Raw genomic sequence first — 20,470 nt, forward strand, 5'->3', positions numbered from 1 at the left:
AAAAGCACAACATCATCAACAATACATTTGTACATATTCTTAACCATTTTAATAATAAAAAAAAGTCTGAAAAGTCTGTATAGTGATTTTCTTTCTTTTTTTTTTTTTACATACAGATGCAAAAGTTTGGTGTTTTTATTTGTTTTACTTGTACATTGATACATCAATTAACACATTGATATTTTATATTAGTTCTTATACACAGGAGCTGTGCTAGCAGCAGTTAGCAGTTCAGCCAAGGCAACATGGGACTCAACCATCCAAGCACCAATTCTCTAGCCAAAAGCACCAAGACACGAGTCAAACACGGTTACGGTTTTAGAGTAAAGGGTCTGAGAATCTCGATTGCAATGATTGTGTCCGTATGGAAGTCGGTCAGCAGCTCCAGGATGGAAGCGGGTGAGATCGTCCTCAGGTTTCTATGAAACATGTTTTGTCCTAAGGGCACGCAACACTTCTGACAACCATCACTCGACATGGGGATGACATTTTGACATTTCTCTTTCATTTTGTGCGCACCTCCAGAATCTCGCTACGTCGTGGACACCGTCATATTATTGTCTCGTAGTGTGTTTGGGATGAAATGCGTGGATATACTTGTGGTTTCACTTTGCTTTTAGCCGTAGCTAACATGTCCATACACGAAGATCGAGGAAAGACTGGGCAGAGCAAAAAGGGACGAGAAAAAATATATTTGCATGTGTTTTGCTGCGCTTTCGTTACCATAGAGACGAACAAAACCTTTAGCCAAAGCATAAATTATAAATGTCGGAACTTTCTTGTTGATAGACCGTTGTCAGAAGTGTTGAGCTCTAGCATAAATAAACCTAACCGTGTGGGGTAGGTTTCTCACGATACGCAGTCTCGCCGTTAACCTGGCCCGTCCAGATGATGAGGTTCCCATGGGGGTAAGTTTCTCACGAGACGATACGCAGTCTCGCCGTTATCCTGGCCCGTCCGGATTGATGAAAGTTCACAGGCTAGTGGTCGAGACGACTTAAAAAAATTCAAATTTGAGGACAACGACACCCTCTCTCTCCTCGAGTGGAAGTAGACAATACTCCAGAACAGGAAAAGCACAAAGCAGGGTGTTACATTCATTCACAGGTTTCCCCACACCTCCCTCAGCAGTGGTCCGATCCTTTAGTGGGGTGCATGCATTCAATTCTTCCCACTGGCTCAGCGGGTACATGCTATATGGTTCCCGTCCATAAAATAAAAAAAATTTATTCTCTTGACATACTCTTCAGCAACCTAAGTAAATTTGATAATAGTTGGATAGGTGTGTAAACTCATCACATACCCTCCCCACATGACCGGGGGGGGGGGGTCGGAAGGCACTTTGCCATCTTGCAGGTGCCTATCCAGTCCTTTTGTTAAATCTGCGTCGTAAGGTTTTCTGGGGTGCAGCGGCCAAAAGTTCCATGCAGCCCCACCTCTCCGACCCCTGGTCCCCCCCCCCCCCAGATGCACGCTCGCCCACCGGCCGGCCAGGACTGTTAAACGACGGGTCGACATGGAGCACATTTACACCCAATCAGTCCCATGCTTTCATGGTCGGTGCCTGCGGGGGAGGTGGACGAGGGTGCACACTGGGGGAGAGAGGATAAGAAAGCCAGGACTCGGGTGGGTGTGGACAGGGTGCACACTGGGGGAGAGAGGATAAGAGAGCCAGGACTCGGGTGGGTGTGGACAGGGTGCGGCTGGATAAGGCAGCGGTCTCTACACCCCCTCTCTTCAGTCTAGCTCTAGTTGGTGCTCTCGAAGTGGCCGTTAGTGGGGGTCTCCTGGAGGGTGGTGTGGGGGATCTCGGACTCCTTCCGGAGCGGCTCCACGCGCACCTTGAAGAAGTCTGAGACGCAGAAGACCTGGCGGAGGAAGAGGGGGAACGGAGAAGGGAGGAGGTAGAGAAAGAAGGGATGAAATAGAATCCAAAATCAATATCGCTGAAGGTCCACAACCCACGCTGCTCCAAATGTATGCGTTTACCCGGGGAGTGTCCGGGTACATTTATATAACGTCTTTTTATCCAAAACTATTTTGTTCCTCACATGTTCACTGACGCTCACACACCGACGGCGGAGGCAACCATGCAAGGTGCCGACCTGCTCATCGGGAGCAATTACTGGGGTTAAGTGTCTTGCTCAAGGACACTTTGACAAGTTGCACGGGAGGAGCGGGAATCTAACCGGGTACCTTCTGACTACCAGGCGACTGCTCTACCTCCTGAGCCACTGTCTCTAGACCGCTCTACCTCCTGAGACACTGTCTCTAGACCAGCTCTACCTCCTGAGCCACTGTCTCTAGACCAGCTCTACCTCCTGAGCCACTGTCTCTAGACCAGCTCTACCTCCTGAGCCACTGTCTCTAGACCAGCTCTACCTCCTGAGTCACTGTCTCTAGACCAGCTCTACCTCCTGAGTCACTGTCTCTAGACCAGCTCTACCTCCTGAGACACTGTCTCTAGACCAGCTCTACCTCCTGAGCCACTGTCTCTAGACCAGCTCTACCTCCTGAGTCACTGTCTCTAGACCGCTCTACCTCCTGAGTCACTGTCTCTAGACCAGCTCTACCTCCTGAGCCACTGTCTCTAGACTAGCTCTACCTCCTGAGACACTGTCTCTAGACCAGCTCTACCTCCTGAGTCACTGTCTCTAGACCAGCTCTACCTCCTGAGCCACTGTCTCTAGACCGCTCTATCTCCTGAGTCACTGTCTCTAGACCAGCTCTACCTCCTGAGTCACTGTCTCTAGACCGCTCTACCTCCTGAGACACTGTCTCTAGACCAGCTCTACCTCCTGAGTCACTGTCTCTAGACCAGCTCTACCTCCAGAGACACTGTCTCTAGACCGCTCTACCTCCTGAGATACTGTCTCTAGACCGCTCTACCTCCTGAGATACTGTCTCTAGACCAGCTCTACCTCCTGAGACACTGTCTCTAGACCGCTCTACCTCCTGAGACACTGTCTCTAGACCAGCTCTACCTCCTGAGTCACTGTCTCTAGACCACTCTACCTCCTGAGCCACTGTCTCTAGACCGCTCTACCTCCTGAGTCTCTAGACCAGCTCTACCTCCTGAGACACTGTCTCTAGACCGCTCTACCTCCTGAGTCACTGTCTCTAGACCAGCTCTACCTCCTGAGTCACTGTCTCTAGACCAGCTCTACCTCCTGAGACACTGTCTCTAGACCGCTCTACCTCCTGAGTCACTGTCTCTAGACCAGCTCTACCTCCTGAGTCACTGTCTCTAGACCAGCTCTACCTCCTGAGTCACTGTCTCTAGACCAGCTCTACCTCCTGAGTCACTGTCTCTAGACCGCTCTACCTCCTGAGCCACTGTCTCTAGACCGCTCTACCTCCTGAGTCTCTAGACCAGCTCTACCTCCTGAGACACTGTCTCTAGACCGCTCTACCTCCTGAGTCACTGTCTCTAGACCAGCTCTACCTCCTGAGTCACTGTCTCTAGACCGCTCTACCTCCTGAGTCACTGTCTCTAGACCGTTCTACCTCCTGAGCCACTGTCTCTAGACCAGCTCTACCTCCTGAGACACTGTCTCTAGACCAGCTCTACCTCCTGAGTCACTGTCTCTAGACCAGCTCTACCTCCTGAGTCACCGTCTCTAGACCAGCTCTACCTCCTGAGTCACTGTCTCTAGACCAGCTCTACCTCCTGAGCCACTGTCTCTAGACCGTTCTACCTCCTGAGCCACTGTCTCTAGACCAGCTCTACCTCCTGAGTCACTGTCTCTAGACCAGCTCTACCTCCTGAGCCACTGTCTCTAGACCAGCTCTACCTCCTGAGTCACTGTCTCTAGACCAGCTCTACCTTCTGAGTCACTGTCTCTAGACCAGCTCTACCTCCTGAGACACTGTCTCTAGACCAGCTCTACCTCCTGAGACACTGTCTCTAGACCAGCTCTACCTCCTGAGTCACTGTCTCTAGACCAGCTCTACCCCCTGGGACACTGTCTCTAGACCAGCTCTACCTCCTGAGTCACTGTCTCTAGACCAGCTCTACCTTCTGAGTCACTGTCTCTAGACCGTTCTACCTCCTGAGCCACTGTCTCTAGACCAGCTCTACCTCCTGAGTCACTGTCTCTAGACCAGCTCTACCTCCTGAGCCACTGTCTCTAGACCAGCTCTACCTCCTGAGCCACTGTCTCTAGACCAGCTCTACCTTCTGAGTCACTGTCTCTAGACCAGCTCTACCTCCTGAGACACTGTCTCTAGACCAGCTCTACCTCCTGAGCCACTGTCTCTAGACCAGCTCTACCTCCTGAGTCACTGTCTCTAGACCAGCTCTACCTCCTGAGACACTGTCTCTAGACCAGCTCTACCTCCTGAGTCACTGTCTCTAGACCAGCTCTACCTCCTGAGTCACTGTCTCTAGACCAGCTCTACCTCCTGAGTCACTGTCTCTAGACCAGCTCTACCTCCTGAGTCACTGTCTCTAGACCAGCTCTACCTCCTGAGTCACTGTCTCTAGACCAGCTCTACCTCCTGAGCCACTGTCTATAGACCAGCTCTACCTCCTGAGTCACTGTCTCTAGACCAGCTCTACCTCCTGAGACACTGTCTCTAGACCAGCTCTACCTCCTGAGACACTGTCTCTAGACCAGCTCTACCTCCTGAGTCACTGTCTCTAGACCAGCTCTACCTCCTGAGTCACTGTCTCTAGACCAGCTCTACCTCCTGAGTCACTGTCTCTAGACCGCTCTACCTCCTGATCCACTGTCTTTAGACCAGCTCTACCTCCTGAGCCACTGTCTCTAGACCAGCTCTACCTCCTGAGTCACTGTCTCTAGACCAGCTCTACCTCCTGAGACACTGTCTCTAGACCGCTCTACCTCCTGAGTCACTATGTATCTCCCAATATCACCTGAACATCCACACCCACACGTACAGGTTTACGGGAAGCGTCCGGGTACGTACCACCAGGATGGCCATGAGGGCCCCCTGCACGAGGCCCGTCAGCACGTCGCTCCAGTGGTGTTTGTAGTCCGACACCCTGGACAGCCCCGTGTACACGGACGCGGCGATCAGGAAGAACTGCAGTGTGGGCCGCAGGAGCCGGGCCCACTCCACCTGGAGTCTAGCCTGGAGGTAGAGCTGAGGGAGAGAACGGGTTGGTTTTACTTGGGTTATTAAAGGGAAATGGGGTCGTCTTATGATTACAATCGGTATGGAAAAGTCACTCTGGCTTATTATGTAGTACCAGAGAATCAGGTTTGCAGAGAATTATTCTAGCTGCTCTAGGCAAATGAGCTTCAATGATGGTACGCCACCTTAGTTTAGACCAGTGGTTCTATCAAGGACCTTCAAATTGGTATCAGGCTGCAGACCCCCATTAGAGAAGATATGATTAGGTCCACAAATCCATAACTGTATACTGTAGGGGTTTGGAGAAAGTGAACCTATATCAGAATAATATCATTCTGTATTATGTCATAAATATGTTATATATTCTCTAGTCAATACTGCTAGTCAATGGAATTATAGTGAAATCAAACTATTACCAATGTTGCTGGGAACCCCTGTCCTAGAGGAACCCTGAGTGTCCCCAGAAGAACCCAGGTTGAGAACCACTAGGTTGGACTCCCATTATCTTATTCCAAAATGTTTTTACAACATGCCTGCTATTACCTCCTGTGTTGCATCATCTGCTCAATGATAAGATTGAATATTACAATGTCCATGATAATACATCTATTATTAACGGCTATAAAATCACTATCACGGTATATTTTAAATTACAAAAATAAAATTCACAGTATTTAATATATTTTATTTATTCTAATATTGACTAATATTAACACTTTAACTGCCGAAAACGCCTCTGCAGCCTTGACACACAGTTCTGATCTCCTCTCAATCCTCTAGCGGTTCAAGAGCGCCATCTGGTGGCCGATCGGCAGATCTAAACCCGATGTTACCTTTAACCCGGCAGGACTCACTCCATATGTGGTCCGGGCACTCGCTAATGTTAGAGAGACTCAGTCTTCACACAGTGAACATCGATCGGTGGAAATAACTCGGAAAAAACATGATTTGGACGTATATACTATTATACAACCTGGAAATAGATCGGGTATTTCGACATCCCATAATGGAAAACGGTCTACTCCACGCTGATCGCCCAACGGCCCGAGGAGACTGGGGTGAGTTTTAGCGTGTAGTATTACCGTGTTCGATATAAACTGCTATGATGAACATATGACCCACATTAGATGAATGGTATAACGTTGCCCACGGAATTATAAACGCCCCCTCGCCCATCCGGTCAACATCAGATGACGTGTAGTAACTTCCAGAACCACATCCAGTTGAAATTTATTATCTGGCACAGATCGCTATCAAACTGTATTTCATCATCAATATAATGCATTTGGGGCTATAAATCACGTTCTGGAGAAAGCTGCAGAAAGAGATGAAAACATACTTATACTTTAGACCATATTTTAGTATGAATATGTGAATGAAAAAGTTTAACGTTCATACACCCTGAACAATACATATAGGACATTGAATGGGCCCTAATAATGGCAATCTAGCAATAGAATTTAAAAAGTTATAGCCCTGCAAAGAAGGGGAACTTCTCCAGTTAAAGTGTTTTTAATGTGGTTTGGGCAAGTTGGCTTTTTCCATCGTGTGAATGAATGAATGAATGAAAACTTTATTTAACAGATTGCAGAATGGGTACAATACAGTACGGCTCAATACATACAATTGTTAAGGGGATGCAGACCTGAGAAAGACGTTTGTCTTGTTTCCATCAGGGTCCCCCATTTTCAATTCATATAGACATATATGACATACATGACATACAGATAGTCAGTACTGCTACATCTATACATTTATGACATACCAGATTTGCAAATACAGTACTGTTTGTGATACAGAAGGAGTCAAGAAAAGGGAGTATATACATTTGACGTAGAAACTGTACATTGGAGGTTGGGTGGGGGGGGTTGGGTACATTGGGATATTGACAACCATACTGGGTAATTTACATTGGAGGTGGTTGGGGGGGGGGGGGGGGGGCGGGGGGCATACTGTATAAACAAGTAACACTGTACATTGAGGGGGGGGGGGGAGGAGACACTGTACAAACAAACACAATTGTACATTGTACCCTTGTTGACACTACCAGCTGCCTGTGCGCTACAGTAGGTTGTGTTAAGTTTGTCCACGCTACAGTAGTAGTTGCTAGTATGATACAATGCTAACTGACAATACCAATAAGTACTAATTACATTATACACATTGTAACTGAGGGGTACAATTCCCTGACTGTATTGATAAGCATGGTATCATTAAACCACTACCGCTTTATGTACTTTAATTACTGGCCATACAGTACACGATATATGAATATGATGAACACTTCCCACAATGAAATCGGTTCCACACAAAGGTATAATCAAGTATTTAATGGAGCAAAGGGTACATAGGATACTTTACATTATTCTTTGAATGCACTTGTAAGGCAAAGGAATGTGCGTAGGCAAATCAACAATGAATGTCCATTCTCTGGTTACGCAGGAGGTAATTATACAACCTGAATCTTAGGGAATTATATCTATGGTACACTAGTAATATAGCGGGAGATACTGGAAGGGGTTCCCCCTGGTTGTAAGCCAGCAGGGGTAGAAGATCTGTCGGTAGTAGAACGTCTGGTCAACGATGACTAAGGAGACTCCAGGTACAGGAGCCGGTGCAGTAGCCTCTTGATCCACAGACGAATACAGCTGTTCTCCGTAGACTGTAGCTCCACAGTGAAGAAAGCTAGTCGGCCTCAGGCTCTCTGAGGCGCCGACTCGACTTGACTCCTCGCGGGGTAAATCCAACACGTGCAGGCGTCGGCGATTATCCGCTCCATAAATCACAGGACCAAAGCAAATATATTCCAGCCGCAAAGGGCTATGTAGTCGTCGGGTAGATTAATCCAGTGTACATGTCCATACGGTTCTCGTCTAGGTCTCCTCGGGTGAAAGCGCCATGTGGTCAGCCCAGCCTGGATAAGAACTCTAGCTAACACGAGGAAGCGTTGGAGATGCTGGTCACTGTAGAACTTTAACCGCACGATACACTATACACAAATAGACTATTAATGACTTAATAGAAATATGTCGCACTCGACGGTATAGCGCCAAACTCTGACAATTCAGTTGCTAATTCGCACGCGGTCTCAATGCTCTATTCTGGGGCCAAACAGGCCATACTTCACCGCACGTTGTATCGTGGGTGAGGCTTCAACTTATTGGGTAACATACTAAGGGGCTAAGGAGCTTCTGTATTCACCTGCGCCGTATTTATACGCACGGTGAACAAACTAGTGCCAATCTCATTTCTGTCGCGTATCCCTGGGCAAGGCCGGGCATGTCCAGACACGTCTTGACGGTGACTTTGAACCTGACTCCGGAGGCCGGTCCCTGGCGCCGGTGGACCGCTGTCCAATAGGAGAATGAACTATTATGGTCTGGGCTAAAGGGATATTCCGTGTATATGTACAAGGAATATACAGGGGATATCAAACGATATACAAATACTATGCAATATATATCAATAAATAAATATATATATTCGGTTTAATCTGATCCTTTGTAACACACATAATTACATTATATATACACATTCTTACTTAAACTTCACTTAACCTCCAAACACAAATTGACCCTACTCTGTAACTTGGATTCACTTCCCTAATCACTGGACGCAGCTGCCAGCAGAGCATGCCGGTAACGAGGCACACGCAGCAAACTGCACGTCCCCCATCAAACTGCCGAAGACTCATTTACCACATGACCGAACACCATCTACTCAATAATCACTCCCATTGCAATGATCAGCCCTGCATCGTCTGTCCCGCCTTCACGACAATATAACCCAGTGACGGACGATGCGGAAGGGACTTCCGTCTTCTGATGTTCACACCTCTCTGCTCGTACCAGCACTCTGACCCTTGACCCTTCTGCTCGTACCAGCACTCTGACCCTTGACCCTTCTGCTTGTACCAGCACGCTTGACTCTTGAACTCAGCTGGCTATCTGAAATCCACAGTCTGTAACCTGTACTTTGCTTATTCACATTAATAATAAATACCCTGAAAGAACATCTTCTCTTTTTGTTAGCGCTACAGTCGTAGTTGCTAGGGCTACAGTAGCAGTTGCTAGGGCTACAGTAGTAGTTGCTAGGGCTACAGTAGTTGCTAGGGCTACAGTAGTAGTTGCTATGGCTACAGTAGCAGTTGCTAGGGCTACAGTAGTAGTTGCTAGGGCTACAGTAGTAGTTGCTTGGGCTACAGTAGTAGTTGCTATGGCTACAGTAGTAGTTGCTATGGCTACAGTAGTAGTTGCTAGGGCTACAGTAGTAGTTGCTAGGGCTACAGTAGTAGTTGCTATGGCTACAGTAGTAGTTGCTAGGGCTACAGTAGTAGTTGCTAGGGCTACAGTAGCAGTTGCTATGGCTACAGTAGCAGTTGCTAGGGCTACAGTAGCAGTTGCTAGGGCTACAGTAGTAGTTGCTATGGCTACAGTAGTAGTTGCTATGGCTACAGTAGTAGTTGCTATGGCTACAGTAGCAGTTGCTATGGCTACAGTAGTAGTTGCTACGGCTACAGTAGTAGTTGCTATGGCTACAGTAGTAGTTGCTAGGGCTACAGTAGTAGTTGCTATGGCTACAGTAGCAGTTGCTATGGCTACAGTAGTAGTTGCTATGGCTACAGTAGCAGTTGCTAGGGCTACAGTAGCAGTTGCTATGGCTACAGTAGCAGTTGCTATGGCTACAGTAGTAGTTGCTATGGCTACAGTAGTAGTTGCTATGGCTACAGTAGTAGTTGCTAGGGCTACAGTAGTAGTTGCTATGGCTACAGTAGCAGTTGCTATGGCTACAGTAGTAGTTGCTATGGCTACAGTAGCAGTTGCTAGGGCTACAGTAGCAGTTGCTATGGCTACAGTAGCAGTTGCTATGGCTACAGTAGTAGTTGCTATGGCTACAGTAGCAGTTGCTAAGGCTACAGTAGCAGTTGCTATGGCTACAGTAGCAGTTGCTATGGCTACAGTAGTAGTTGCTATGGCTACAGTAGTAGTTGCTAGGGCTACAGTAGTAGTTGCTATGACTACAGTAGTAGTTGCTATGGCTACAGTAGTAGTTGCTATGGCTACAGTAGTAGTTGCTATGGCTACAGTAGTAGTTGCTAGGGCTACAGTAGCAGTTGCTATGGCTACAGTAGTAGTTGCTAGGGCTACAGTAGCAGTTGCTAGGGCTACAGTAGTAGTTGCTATGGCTACAGTAGCAGTTGCTATGGCTACAGTAGCAGTTGCTATGGCTACAGTAGTAGTTGCTATGGCTACAGTAGCAGTTGCTATGGCTACAGTCGTAGTTGCTATGGCTACAGTAGCAGTTGCTATGGCTACAGTAGCAGTTGCTATGGCTACAGTAGTAGTTGCTATGGCTACAGTAGCAGTTGCTATGGCTACAGTCGTAGTTGCTATGGCTACAGTAGCAGTTGCTATGGCTACAGTAGCAGTTGCTATGGCTACAGTAGTAGTTGCTATGGCTACAGTAGTAGTTGCTAGGGCTACAGTAGCAGTTGCTAGGGCTACAGTAGCAGTTGCTATGGCTACAGTAGTAGTTGCTATGGCTACAGTAGCAGTTGCTATGGCTACAGTCGTAGTTGCTATGGCTACAGTAGTAGTTGCTATGGCTACAGTAGCAGTTGCTAGGGCTACAGTAGCAGTTGCTATGGCTACAGTAGTAGTTGCTATGGCTACAGTAGCAGTTGCTATGGCTACAGTCGTAGTTGCTATGGCTACAGTAGTAGTTGCTATGGCTACAGTAGTAGTTGCTTGGCTACAGTCGTAGTTGCTATGGCTACAGTAGTTGCTATGGCTACAGTAGTTGCTATGGCTACAGTAGTGGTGGAGGATGAATATCATTTTGTTTTTTATTGCCCTTTGTACACCACTTTGAGGAGGGCTTTATTTGAAAAAATTCAAATTGTAAACCCAGATTTGTTTTGGCAGTCTGAGAGTTGTATGTTGAGTTGTTTTTTTGTGGAGGACATCTTCGGTTTTGCAGGATTTTTGGAGAAGGCATGGCACCTGAGACAAAACACACTGTATCCTATATAATTGTATTTGAATTCACCTTGTTTTTCTGTTTATTTACATTGAGTACAGCTTGTGTTATATTACGTTTTATTGTATTTTCTTGTATTTTTTTTATGGCCATCTTGGTCTATTGTCATTTGTTAAGTAATTGGTAAAGTATATTATTATATACTGATTGTTATGTGTCTTGTAAGCCCATATGGGCTGGGCATACATCTGTATGTAAGACACGAAAATAAAAAATATCAAATCAAATCAAAGTAGTTGCTATGGCTACAGTAGTAGTTGCTATGGCTACAGTAGCAGTTGCTAGGGCTACAGTCGTAGTTGCTATGGCTACAGTAGCAGTTGCTAGGGCTACAGTCGTAGTTGCTATGGCTACAGTAGCAGTTGCTAGGGCTACAGTCGTAGTTGCTATGGCTACAGTAGCAGTTGCTATGGCTACAGTCGTAGTTGCTATGGCTACAGTAGCAGTTGCTAGGGCTACAGTAGCAGTTGCTATGGCTACAGTCGTAGTTGCTATGGCTACAGTAGCAGTTGCTAGGGCTACAGTAGCAGTTGCTAGGGCTACAGTCGTAGTTGCTATGGCTACAGTAGCAGTTGCTATGGCTACAGTCGTAGTTGCTATGGCTACAGTAGCAGTTGCTATGGCTACAGTCGTAGTTGCTATGGCTACAGTCGTAGTTGCTAGGGCTACAGTAGCAGTTGCTAGGGCTACAGTAGCAGTTGCTATGGCTACAGTCGTAGTTGCTATGGCTACAGTAGCAGTTGCTAGGGCTACAGTAGTAGTTGTTAGCGCTACAGTAGTAGTTGCTATGGCTACAGTAGTAGTTGCTATGGCTACAGTAGCAGTTGCTATGGCTACAGTAGCAGTTGCTAGGGCTACAGTAGCAGTTGCTATGGCTACAGTAGTAGTTGCTATGGCTACAGTAGCAGTTGCTATGGCTACAGTAGCAGTTGCTTGGGCTACAGTAGTAGTTGCTATGGCTACAGTAGCAGTTGCTATGGCTACAGTAGCAGTTGCTAGGGCTACAGTAGCAGTTGCTTGGGCTACAGTAGTAGTTGCTATGGCTACAGTAGCAGTTGCTTGGGCTACAGTAGTAGTTGCTATGGCTACAGTAGCAGTTGCTTGGGCTACAGTAGTAGTTGCTATGGCTACAGTAGTAGTTGCTATGGCTACAGTAGCAGTTGCTAGGGCTACAGTAGCAGTTGCTATGGCTACAGTAGCAGTTGCTTGGGCTACAGTAGTAGTTGCTATGGCTACAGTAGCAGTTGCTATGGCTACAGTAGTAGTTGCTATGGCTACAGTAGCAGTTGCTATGGCTACAGTAGCAGTTGCTATGGCTACAGTAGCAGTTGCTTGGGCTACAGTAGTAGTTGCTATGGCTACAGTAGTAGTTGCTATGGCTACAGTAGTAGTTGCTAGGGCTACAGTCATAGTTGCTATGGCTACAGTAGCAGCTGCTAGGGGGGTTGAGGAACATGGAGCCTTCCTCTTCCCCCCCAGGGTTTCTATATAAAGATGCTGCCACGTGCAGTGAAACACGATGGAGCCAGCACTCTCCAGGACCAGCGGGACGACTCGGTCCTAATAGAATTATGCTTCCCCTGCCGGGACACAACAAGCATATTATGTTGCCTTTCTGGCTCCACTTGTTGTGATCTCTCTGCGCCGGCGTCCACACAGGCCTGTCGTTCTCAAGCAGGGCTACATGGGAGTGAGACATATATAGGCTGTGTTTTGCATTGTTGCGTGAAAAGTGTAGCCTGGGGGCAGTCTGTTGTCTGTTGATGCCATTTATTTATGCTAATGCTGCTGTAAGAAGAAATGAGAGGAAGGTGAAGATTCTGTCTATATGAACATGGTCAAATGAGCAGGTCTACTTGGGTCAAATGAACAGGCCTACTGGGGTCAAATGAGCAGGTCTACTTGGGTCAAATGAACAGGCCTACTTGGGTCAAATTAACAGGCCTACTGGGGTCAAATGAGCAGGTCTACTTGGGTCAAATGAACAGGCCTACTGGGGTCAAATGAACAGGCCTACTGGGGTCAAATGAGCAGGTATACTTGGGTCAAATGAACAGGCCTACTGGGGTCAAATGAGCAGGCCTACTGGGGTCAAATGAACAGGCCTACTGGGGTCAAATGAACAGGCCTACTGGGGTCAAATGAACAGGTCTACTTGGGTCAAATTAACAGGCCTACTTGGGTCAAATGAACAGGCCTACTGGGGTCAAATTAACAGGCCTACTTGAGTCAAATTAACAGGCCTACTTGGGTCAAATGAACAGGCCTACTGGGGTCAAATGAGCAGGTATACTTGGGTCAAATGAACAGGCCTACTGGGGTCAAATGAACAGGCCTACTGGGGTCAAATGGACAGGCCTACTGGGGTCAAATGAACAGGTCTACTTGGGTCAAATTAACAGGCCTACTTGGGTCAAATGAACAGGCCTACTGGGGTCAAATGAGCAGGCCTACTTGGGTCAAATGAACAGGCCTACTGGGGTCAAATGAACAGGCCTACTGGGGTCAAATGAACAGGCCTACTGGGGTCAAATGAACAGGCCTACTGGGGTCAAATGAGCAGGCCTACTGGGGTCAAATGAACAGGCCTACTGGGGTCAAATGAGCAGGCCTACTGGGGTCAAATGAGCAGGCCTACTGGGGTCAAATGAACAGGTCTACTGGGGTCAAATGAGCAGGTCTACTGGGGTCAAATTAACAGGCCTACTGGGGTCAAATGAACAGGTCTACTGGGGTCAAATGAACAGGCCTACTGGGGTCAAATTAACAGGCCTACTGGGGTCAAATGAGCAGGTCTACTTGGGTCAAATGAACAGGCCTACTGGGGTCAAATGAACAGGCCTACTGGGGTCAAATGAGCAGGTATACTTGGGTCAAATGAACAGGCCTACTGGGGTCAAATGAGCAGGTCTACTGGGGTCAAATTAACAGGCCTACTGGGGTCAAATGAACAGGTCTACTGGGGTCAAATGAACAGGCCTACTGGGGTCAAATTAACAGGCCTACTGGGGTCAAATGAGCAGGTCTACTTGGGTCAAATGAACAGGCCTACTGGGGTCAAATGAACAGGCCTACTGGGGTCAAATGAGCAGGTATACTTGGGTCAAATGAACAGGCCTACTGGGGTCAAATGAGCAGGCCTACTGGGGTCAAATGAACAGGCCTACTGGGGTCAAATGAACAGGCCTACTGGGGTCAAATGAACAGGTCTACTTGGGTCAAATGAACAGGCCTACTTGGGTCAAATGAACAGGCCTACTTGGGTCAAATTAACAGGCCTACTTGGGTCAAATGAACAGGCCTACTGGGGTCAAATGAGCAGGTATACTTGGGTCAAATGAACAGGTCTACTGGGGTCAAATGAACAGGCCTACTGGGGTCAAATGAACAGGCCTACTGGGGTCAAATGAACAGGCCTACTGGGGTCAAATGAACAGGTCTACTTGGGTCAAATTAACAGGCCTACTTGGGTCAAATGAACAGGCCTACTGGGGTCAAATGAGCAGGCCTACTTGGGTCAAATGAACAGGCCTACTGGGGTCAAATGAACAGGCCTACTTGGGTCAAATGAACAGGCCTACTGGGGTCAAATGAACAGGCCTACTTGGGTCAAATGAACAGGCCTACTGTGGTCAAATGAACAGGCCTACTGGGGTCAAATTAACAGGTCTACTGGGGTCAAATGAACAGGTCTACTGGGGTCAAATGAGCAGGTCTACTGGGGTCAAATGAGCAGGTCTACTGGGGTCAAATTAACAGGTCTACTGGGGTCAAATGAGCAGGTCTACTGGGGTCAAAGTAACAGGTCTACTGGGGTCAAATGAACAGGCCTACTGGGGTCAAATTAACAGGTCTACTTGGGTCAAATGAGCAGGCCTACTGGGGTCAAATGAGCAGGCCCACTGGGGTCAAATGAGCAGGTATACTGGGGTCAAATTAACAGGTCTACTGGGGTCAAATTAACAGGTCTACTGGGGTCAAATTAACAGGTCTACTGGGGTCAAATTAACAGGTCTACTGGGGTCAAATTAACAGGCCCACTTGGGTCAAATTAACAGGTATACTGGGGTCAAATTAACAGGTCTACTGGGGTCAAATTAACAGGCCCACTTGGGTCAAATTAACAGGTATACTGGGGTCAAATTAACAGGTCTACTGGGGTCAAATTAACAGGTCTACTGGGGTCAAATGAGCAGGTCTACTTGGGTCAAATTAACAGGTCTACTTGGGTCAAATTAACAGGTCTACTTGGGTCAAATGAGCAGGTCTACTGGGGTCAAATGAGCAGGTCTACTTGGGTCAAATTAACAGGTCTACTGGGGTCAAATGAGCAGGCCTACTTGGAAACCATTACTATGAGGGGCTACACAAGCCAAGAGAACCACTGTACCAGACCATGCCTCCATATATTTTGTTAACCTTATTTACAGTCCGTGGTAGTGCTATGTCTATGAAATTACTACTTTGAAATAACCAATGTGAAAGTCACAGACGTAATCAGTAGGGCATGATCAGCACAGTCCCTGAAAAACGCCTGCAATCTAATCTAGGAATTAATTCAAGGCCAGTGAATGTCAGCATGACCTTACCATTGTGACATAAACATGTAATTTAGTGTGTTTTAAACCGACGGGGAGGTGTGTCCGCAGTTCTGCTGGGATTCAAGACACAACATGTCTTCCTTCCGGTTACACCGTCCCACTGACGCAGGAAGACTAACGGAAATGATGCAGTGACAGAAGCAGCGTTTCCGTTAGCCGGTAATTACCGGTATTTGACCGGCAAAATCTGTTGAAGTCCGACATATTTCATCTTTCCGGTCTTAATGTCCGGTGAAAATAATTCCCTGAGTCTAAGCACAATTAGATTATTTGAATTGTATTAAAATAGGCTAAAATTAAATAGCCTATGCGATGAACGAAACGATCATTACATTTGTTTCCTCTTTGCTTCTAATAATGACAACGACGTCGTCAGCGAGAGCTTAGTGCTGGGTGTGCGAACTTTTGTGAAGCTGCAGAGCCAGAGCACTATCAGCACAATGCAGTATTCCAGCAGTACTCCAATTCAGCCATTTTCAGCCAATGTTGGGTGGGGGGCGCTGCTGTGCGGTTCCCAGAAAAGAGCCAATAACAGCTGAATCAGCTTCTCTGCAGCGCCATACTCTTTGCAAATAAGTCGTTGCGAGGTGGAGAGAGTCGTCACGCAAACCACGATAATGTTGCCGTCTCTCTGCTTTCTCAGTTCTTCGCTTGATATAATTAATACAAATGTCCAATATAGGGCGGCTAGGTGGTGTAGTGGTCTAAGGCACTCGCCACCAGTGTGGAGACGCTAGGATTCGCGTGTTCGAATCCAGCTCTCCACATTGTTTTTCAGTTTGGCTGGTCGTCCGCAGTAATACACATTGGCCGTATTACGGGGAGGGAAAAACTGAAGGGTGGGGATCGAACGTTGTGAACAAGCGACTCCTACAAGTCGGTTGGTGCGCCTGCGCAGTAGAATCAAGAAGTGTCGGGGGCAGCGTGAGCCTCCCACGCGTTACTCCTCGACACTGAGAGGTCGAGCTGCGCAGGTGAAAAGATGCGACTGCTGTTACCTCAAGTACCGGAGGGGACTTGTGCTATGTATGACTTAGTCCTCACTGCAGCCGGCTTGTGGGAGGCAAGAAACAGCGTTCGTGACAGGGGAGGGTTGAATTGGATGATACGAAATTGGGATGGGAGAAAATATAGAAAAATGGGAGAAAAAGTGGATCAAAAAAAAAACAAATGTCCAATATAACGGAATTCGTTAGCTCATAAAAATGTGATTATAACAGACTGCTGTTTAGTGTCGGACCGACTGCCCACATACGCGGTCTATTTTATTTCAAGTCAGCAGCAGCACGGAGTATCGAGGGACTTATTTTATTTGGAATATATTAATGACTGTATACGCAAAAGTAGCCTAGTTTTAAGTAATACTATTATAAATCTACATGCCTTGAGGATGACATTCTTTATATAGCCTGCCTATCGATTGTTTTAAAGCTCAATAAACTATGACCGTAATTAATCTCATTTGTCCGGTAGATTGAAATCTTGCAGGTCACGGAGACCGGCAACAATTTTTTCTAACGGAAACCCTGGACAGAAGACTGGCACTGTGTCCTCCTTTGGCGTCTTTATTTTAAATGTTTATGGACTTACATTCTTTGCAGCGGGAGAGAGAGGCTGTGTGTTTGTGTGTGTGTGTGTGTGTGTGTGTGTGTGTGTGTGTGGGCGCGTGTGTGTGTGTGTGTGTGTGGGGGCGTGCCAGGACTTTGTCCCTGTGTCTATTTATACGAGTTGTCACGGGTGAGTCAACAGCCTATGAAGAGGCAGTAAAACCGGACTCCGGACAAACGCAAGACAAAACATCCAGAAGGGTGGGATGGTTCTAAACGGAGGAGGACTACAGATCTACTGAACTGGCAGAAACCCAGTCTTTAACCAGTGTTACTGTACATAGCCGCCATGGTGGGCACATCTGCTTGACATACAGAGATGAAGACACTTTGCAACCCAGTTTCCTCCTTAATACAACATGAAACACCGCTTTGAAAGGGATTCACAAATTAATATTATTTTAATAACTGATCAATTCAGGTACTTACAGCCAAGAAGAGCATGCAGTACATGGAGAAGGAGGAGTGTCCGGAGTAGAAGGATAACCTGGAATGCAGAGAAACAAGTCGTTATTAGGCAGCATTGGGAAGCTACTCTGAAAGCACAGCAAGCTACCAATGAGCTACAGTCAAGAAAAATATTATTTTGTTAACCCTTTTGTGGTGTTCTGGTCTGTGGGACCTGTTTTCAATGTTTACTAAAAAAGATTATCTGATACTTGTTGGCCTTGGCCAATAAAATAACTAAGGCTGAGACCACTTATCGATAACTGCGTGAAATCGATAAGTGGCATAAACATTTTAACTTTTTATAAATACTTTATACTATACTAAAATACTAGGTCTTGTGGCATGTTTTAGTTAAAACATCCCCATTTCATGTAAATTCAGTTGAATTGCAACTCTGCACTGTGCATTCAACATGCAGCGCACTCCTCCATCACATCCAGAGACCAGACTGTAACATGAGAAGGATCACTGTGGTGGTTTTGAACGGGGAAATCTGTAACACTAAAGATGGCGGCAACGACAAAGAATTGATGCAAAATAAACATACATTTGTTGTTTAAATAATAAAATAAAATGTATACTAATAAGAATATAGATATTTATTAGGGATGTCCGATATTATCGGCCTACCGATATCGGCATTAAAATGTGATATCGGAAAATATCGGCATCTGTTAAAAAGAAAAAAACTTTTTTTTTTTACATTTCTATAACCTTTATTTACCCAGGAAAGCAAGTAAGAACAAATTCTGATTTTATTTATTGTCAAAAGTATGCATAATGTTGTGTTAATTCCACAACAAGAGATATGTAATGTTAATTACCTGAAATTATTCCATTTTTGGGGGTGGGGGGACCCTGCATATATCGGTATCGGAAATTAAGAGTTGGACAATATCGGTATAGGTAAAAAAGCCAATATCGAGCATCCCTAATATTTATCGATAATTTTGACCCGATTTATCGATTCTTCCAAATGCATATCGTCTCAGCCTTAACCCTTTCATTGCCACACGACAGAAGGTTAACCCTTTACTATCACACAACCGACGCAACCAAATACAACTCCAAAACGTTCCTGTAAACATGTGACCTGTGTATTTACCACATGGAGAGATAAAAAAATTAACATTTTCGTTTTCTAAGCAGATATATACTCTGAATTTTTTTTTGCCGAACCACTGCTGCCTGGGTGCAGTGATTTCATCACCTCAAGAGCCCTGTTTAAAAAAAAAACAGGGCTTTCAAAAAACAAGCCTAATGCACGCACAGAGAAGAAAAGGGTATGTATCTGCTTGTCTAACTCCAGGGTAAATGGCAAATAAGCTAATTTCCCCAAAAGTTGGCGTGTTCCTTTAAAGAAAGAAAAACCAGACCACTGGAGCTGTGGTTGACCAACCCCAAAAGACCCACGGGACAAAAAGCTTCCTAGCAACAGTGGACACAGTCACGCAATCTACCGTACCAAGACAAACGTTAACACACCCCCTGTTTCTGGGTGAGCGGGTTCGCGGTAGAGCTGATGTACATCGACGCGTGGGTGTGTTTGTGTGTTGAGTTACGGACACTGGCAATAAAACGGGACTGGAACCTCTTATCCTCTTGGGCCTGAGTTACTTCTTGTTTACACGAGCAGCGACGTGCTGTTGAAGTGCACGTGTTTGTTTGTGGATGTGCCAGATGTGCGTGCGTTTAGGTGTGTGAATCAAGTGGGCTTATACCACACACACAGGATTTAATGTTCCTGTACACTGTACACACTGACAGGGACAGGTCTGGCATCTAAATGGTCATGGTTTCATAATACTCTCCAGTCATCAACACAGCTGCAGAGGCACTAAGTGAGCAGGCGTGATTCAGAATTATGTCCTCAGTGTGATTTCAGAATTATGTCCTCAGTGTGTTTCAGAATTATGTCCTCAGTAGTGTGATTCAGAATTATGTCCTCGCAGTGTGATTTCAGAATTATGTTCTTGCAGTAGAATTATTATCTATGAGTTAGAATTGTATGTTTCTCATCTTTAGAATTGTCCTTGTATGTCTTCACAGTAACATTTAGAATTGTGTCCCAAAAGTAATATTTTGAATGTAGTCTTCACAGTATGATTTAGAATAATGTCTTCATAGTAGTCAATCTGACCCCATGCAATGATTAACATATCTAAATAAATGGTTGACAATATTTGTTTTACTCATTATTTCCTAATTTAACGAGGACTAATTGTGGTGGCGTGGGGGTAATGTTTTATTTAAATGGTTATTTATGTCAACGAAGAAACATAAAGCACCTGAAACATACATTTTGAGTAACAGTTTTGATTATGATCCTTTTCTGGATGTTTAAAACTGCTGGGGTCAAAATGAGGTGAAGGATAAAGGCTGTAAAGTAAAGTTGAGGATAACGGGAGGGTTATAGCAGAGTGGTGCGTTGGGTCAAGACGTTTAACGGCAGATCTGGAGGGTATGACTGTACGATGTCCTCATCTCCTGCGTCCTGTAAACCGTGAACCGTAGCTAAAGGTGTATAATCCTCCAAATCTGCATCCTCTGTTAGAGCCACACGGTGCTGGAACACTACGCTACACATATCATCCTCTGTTAGAGCCACACAGAGCTGGAACACTACGCTACACATATCATCCTCTGTTAGAGCCACACAGTACTGGAACACTA

General features: G+C 46.1%; 1 protein-coding gene across 2 annotated transcripts in view; it reads right to left on the bottom strand.

Moving 5' to 3' along the window:
• Positions 1 to 120: 120 nt before the first annotated feature.
• Positions 121 to 20,470, bottom strand: part of plpp1a (phospholipid phosphatase 1a) — a 65,636-nt gene continuing 45,286 nt past the window's right edge. For both annotated transcript variants that reach the window (XM_084326551.1, XM_084326550.1), the window contains exons 4-6: positions 17,777 to 17,834; positions 4,933 to 5,109; positions 121 to 1,868 (exon numbers count right to left, since the gene is read on the bottom strand). In XM_084326551.1, coding sequence (XP_084182677.1) covers positions 1,749 to 1,868; positions 4,933 to 5,109; positions 17,777 to 17,834 — 355 coding nt within the window. In that variant the 3' untranslated portion in view covers positions 121 to 1,748. The remainder of the gene's footprint in view (positions 1,869 to 4,932; positions 5,110 to 17,776; positions 17,835 to 20,470) is intronic.

The sequence above is a fragment of the Notolepis coatsorum genome, assembly GCF_963971535.1.
Source record: "Notolepis coatsorum genome assembly, chromosome: 12".
NCBI classification, from domain to species: Eukaryota; Metazoa; Chordata; class Actinopteri; order Aulopiformes; family Paralepididae; genus Notolepis; species Notolepis coatsorum.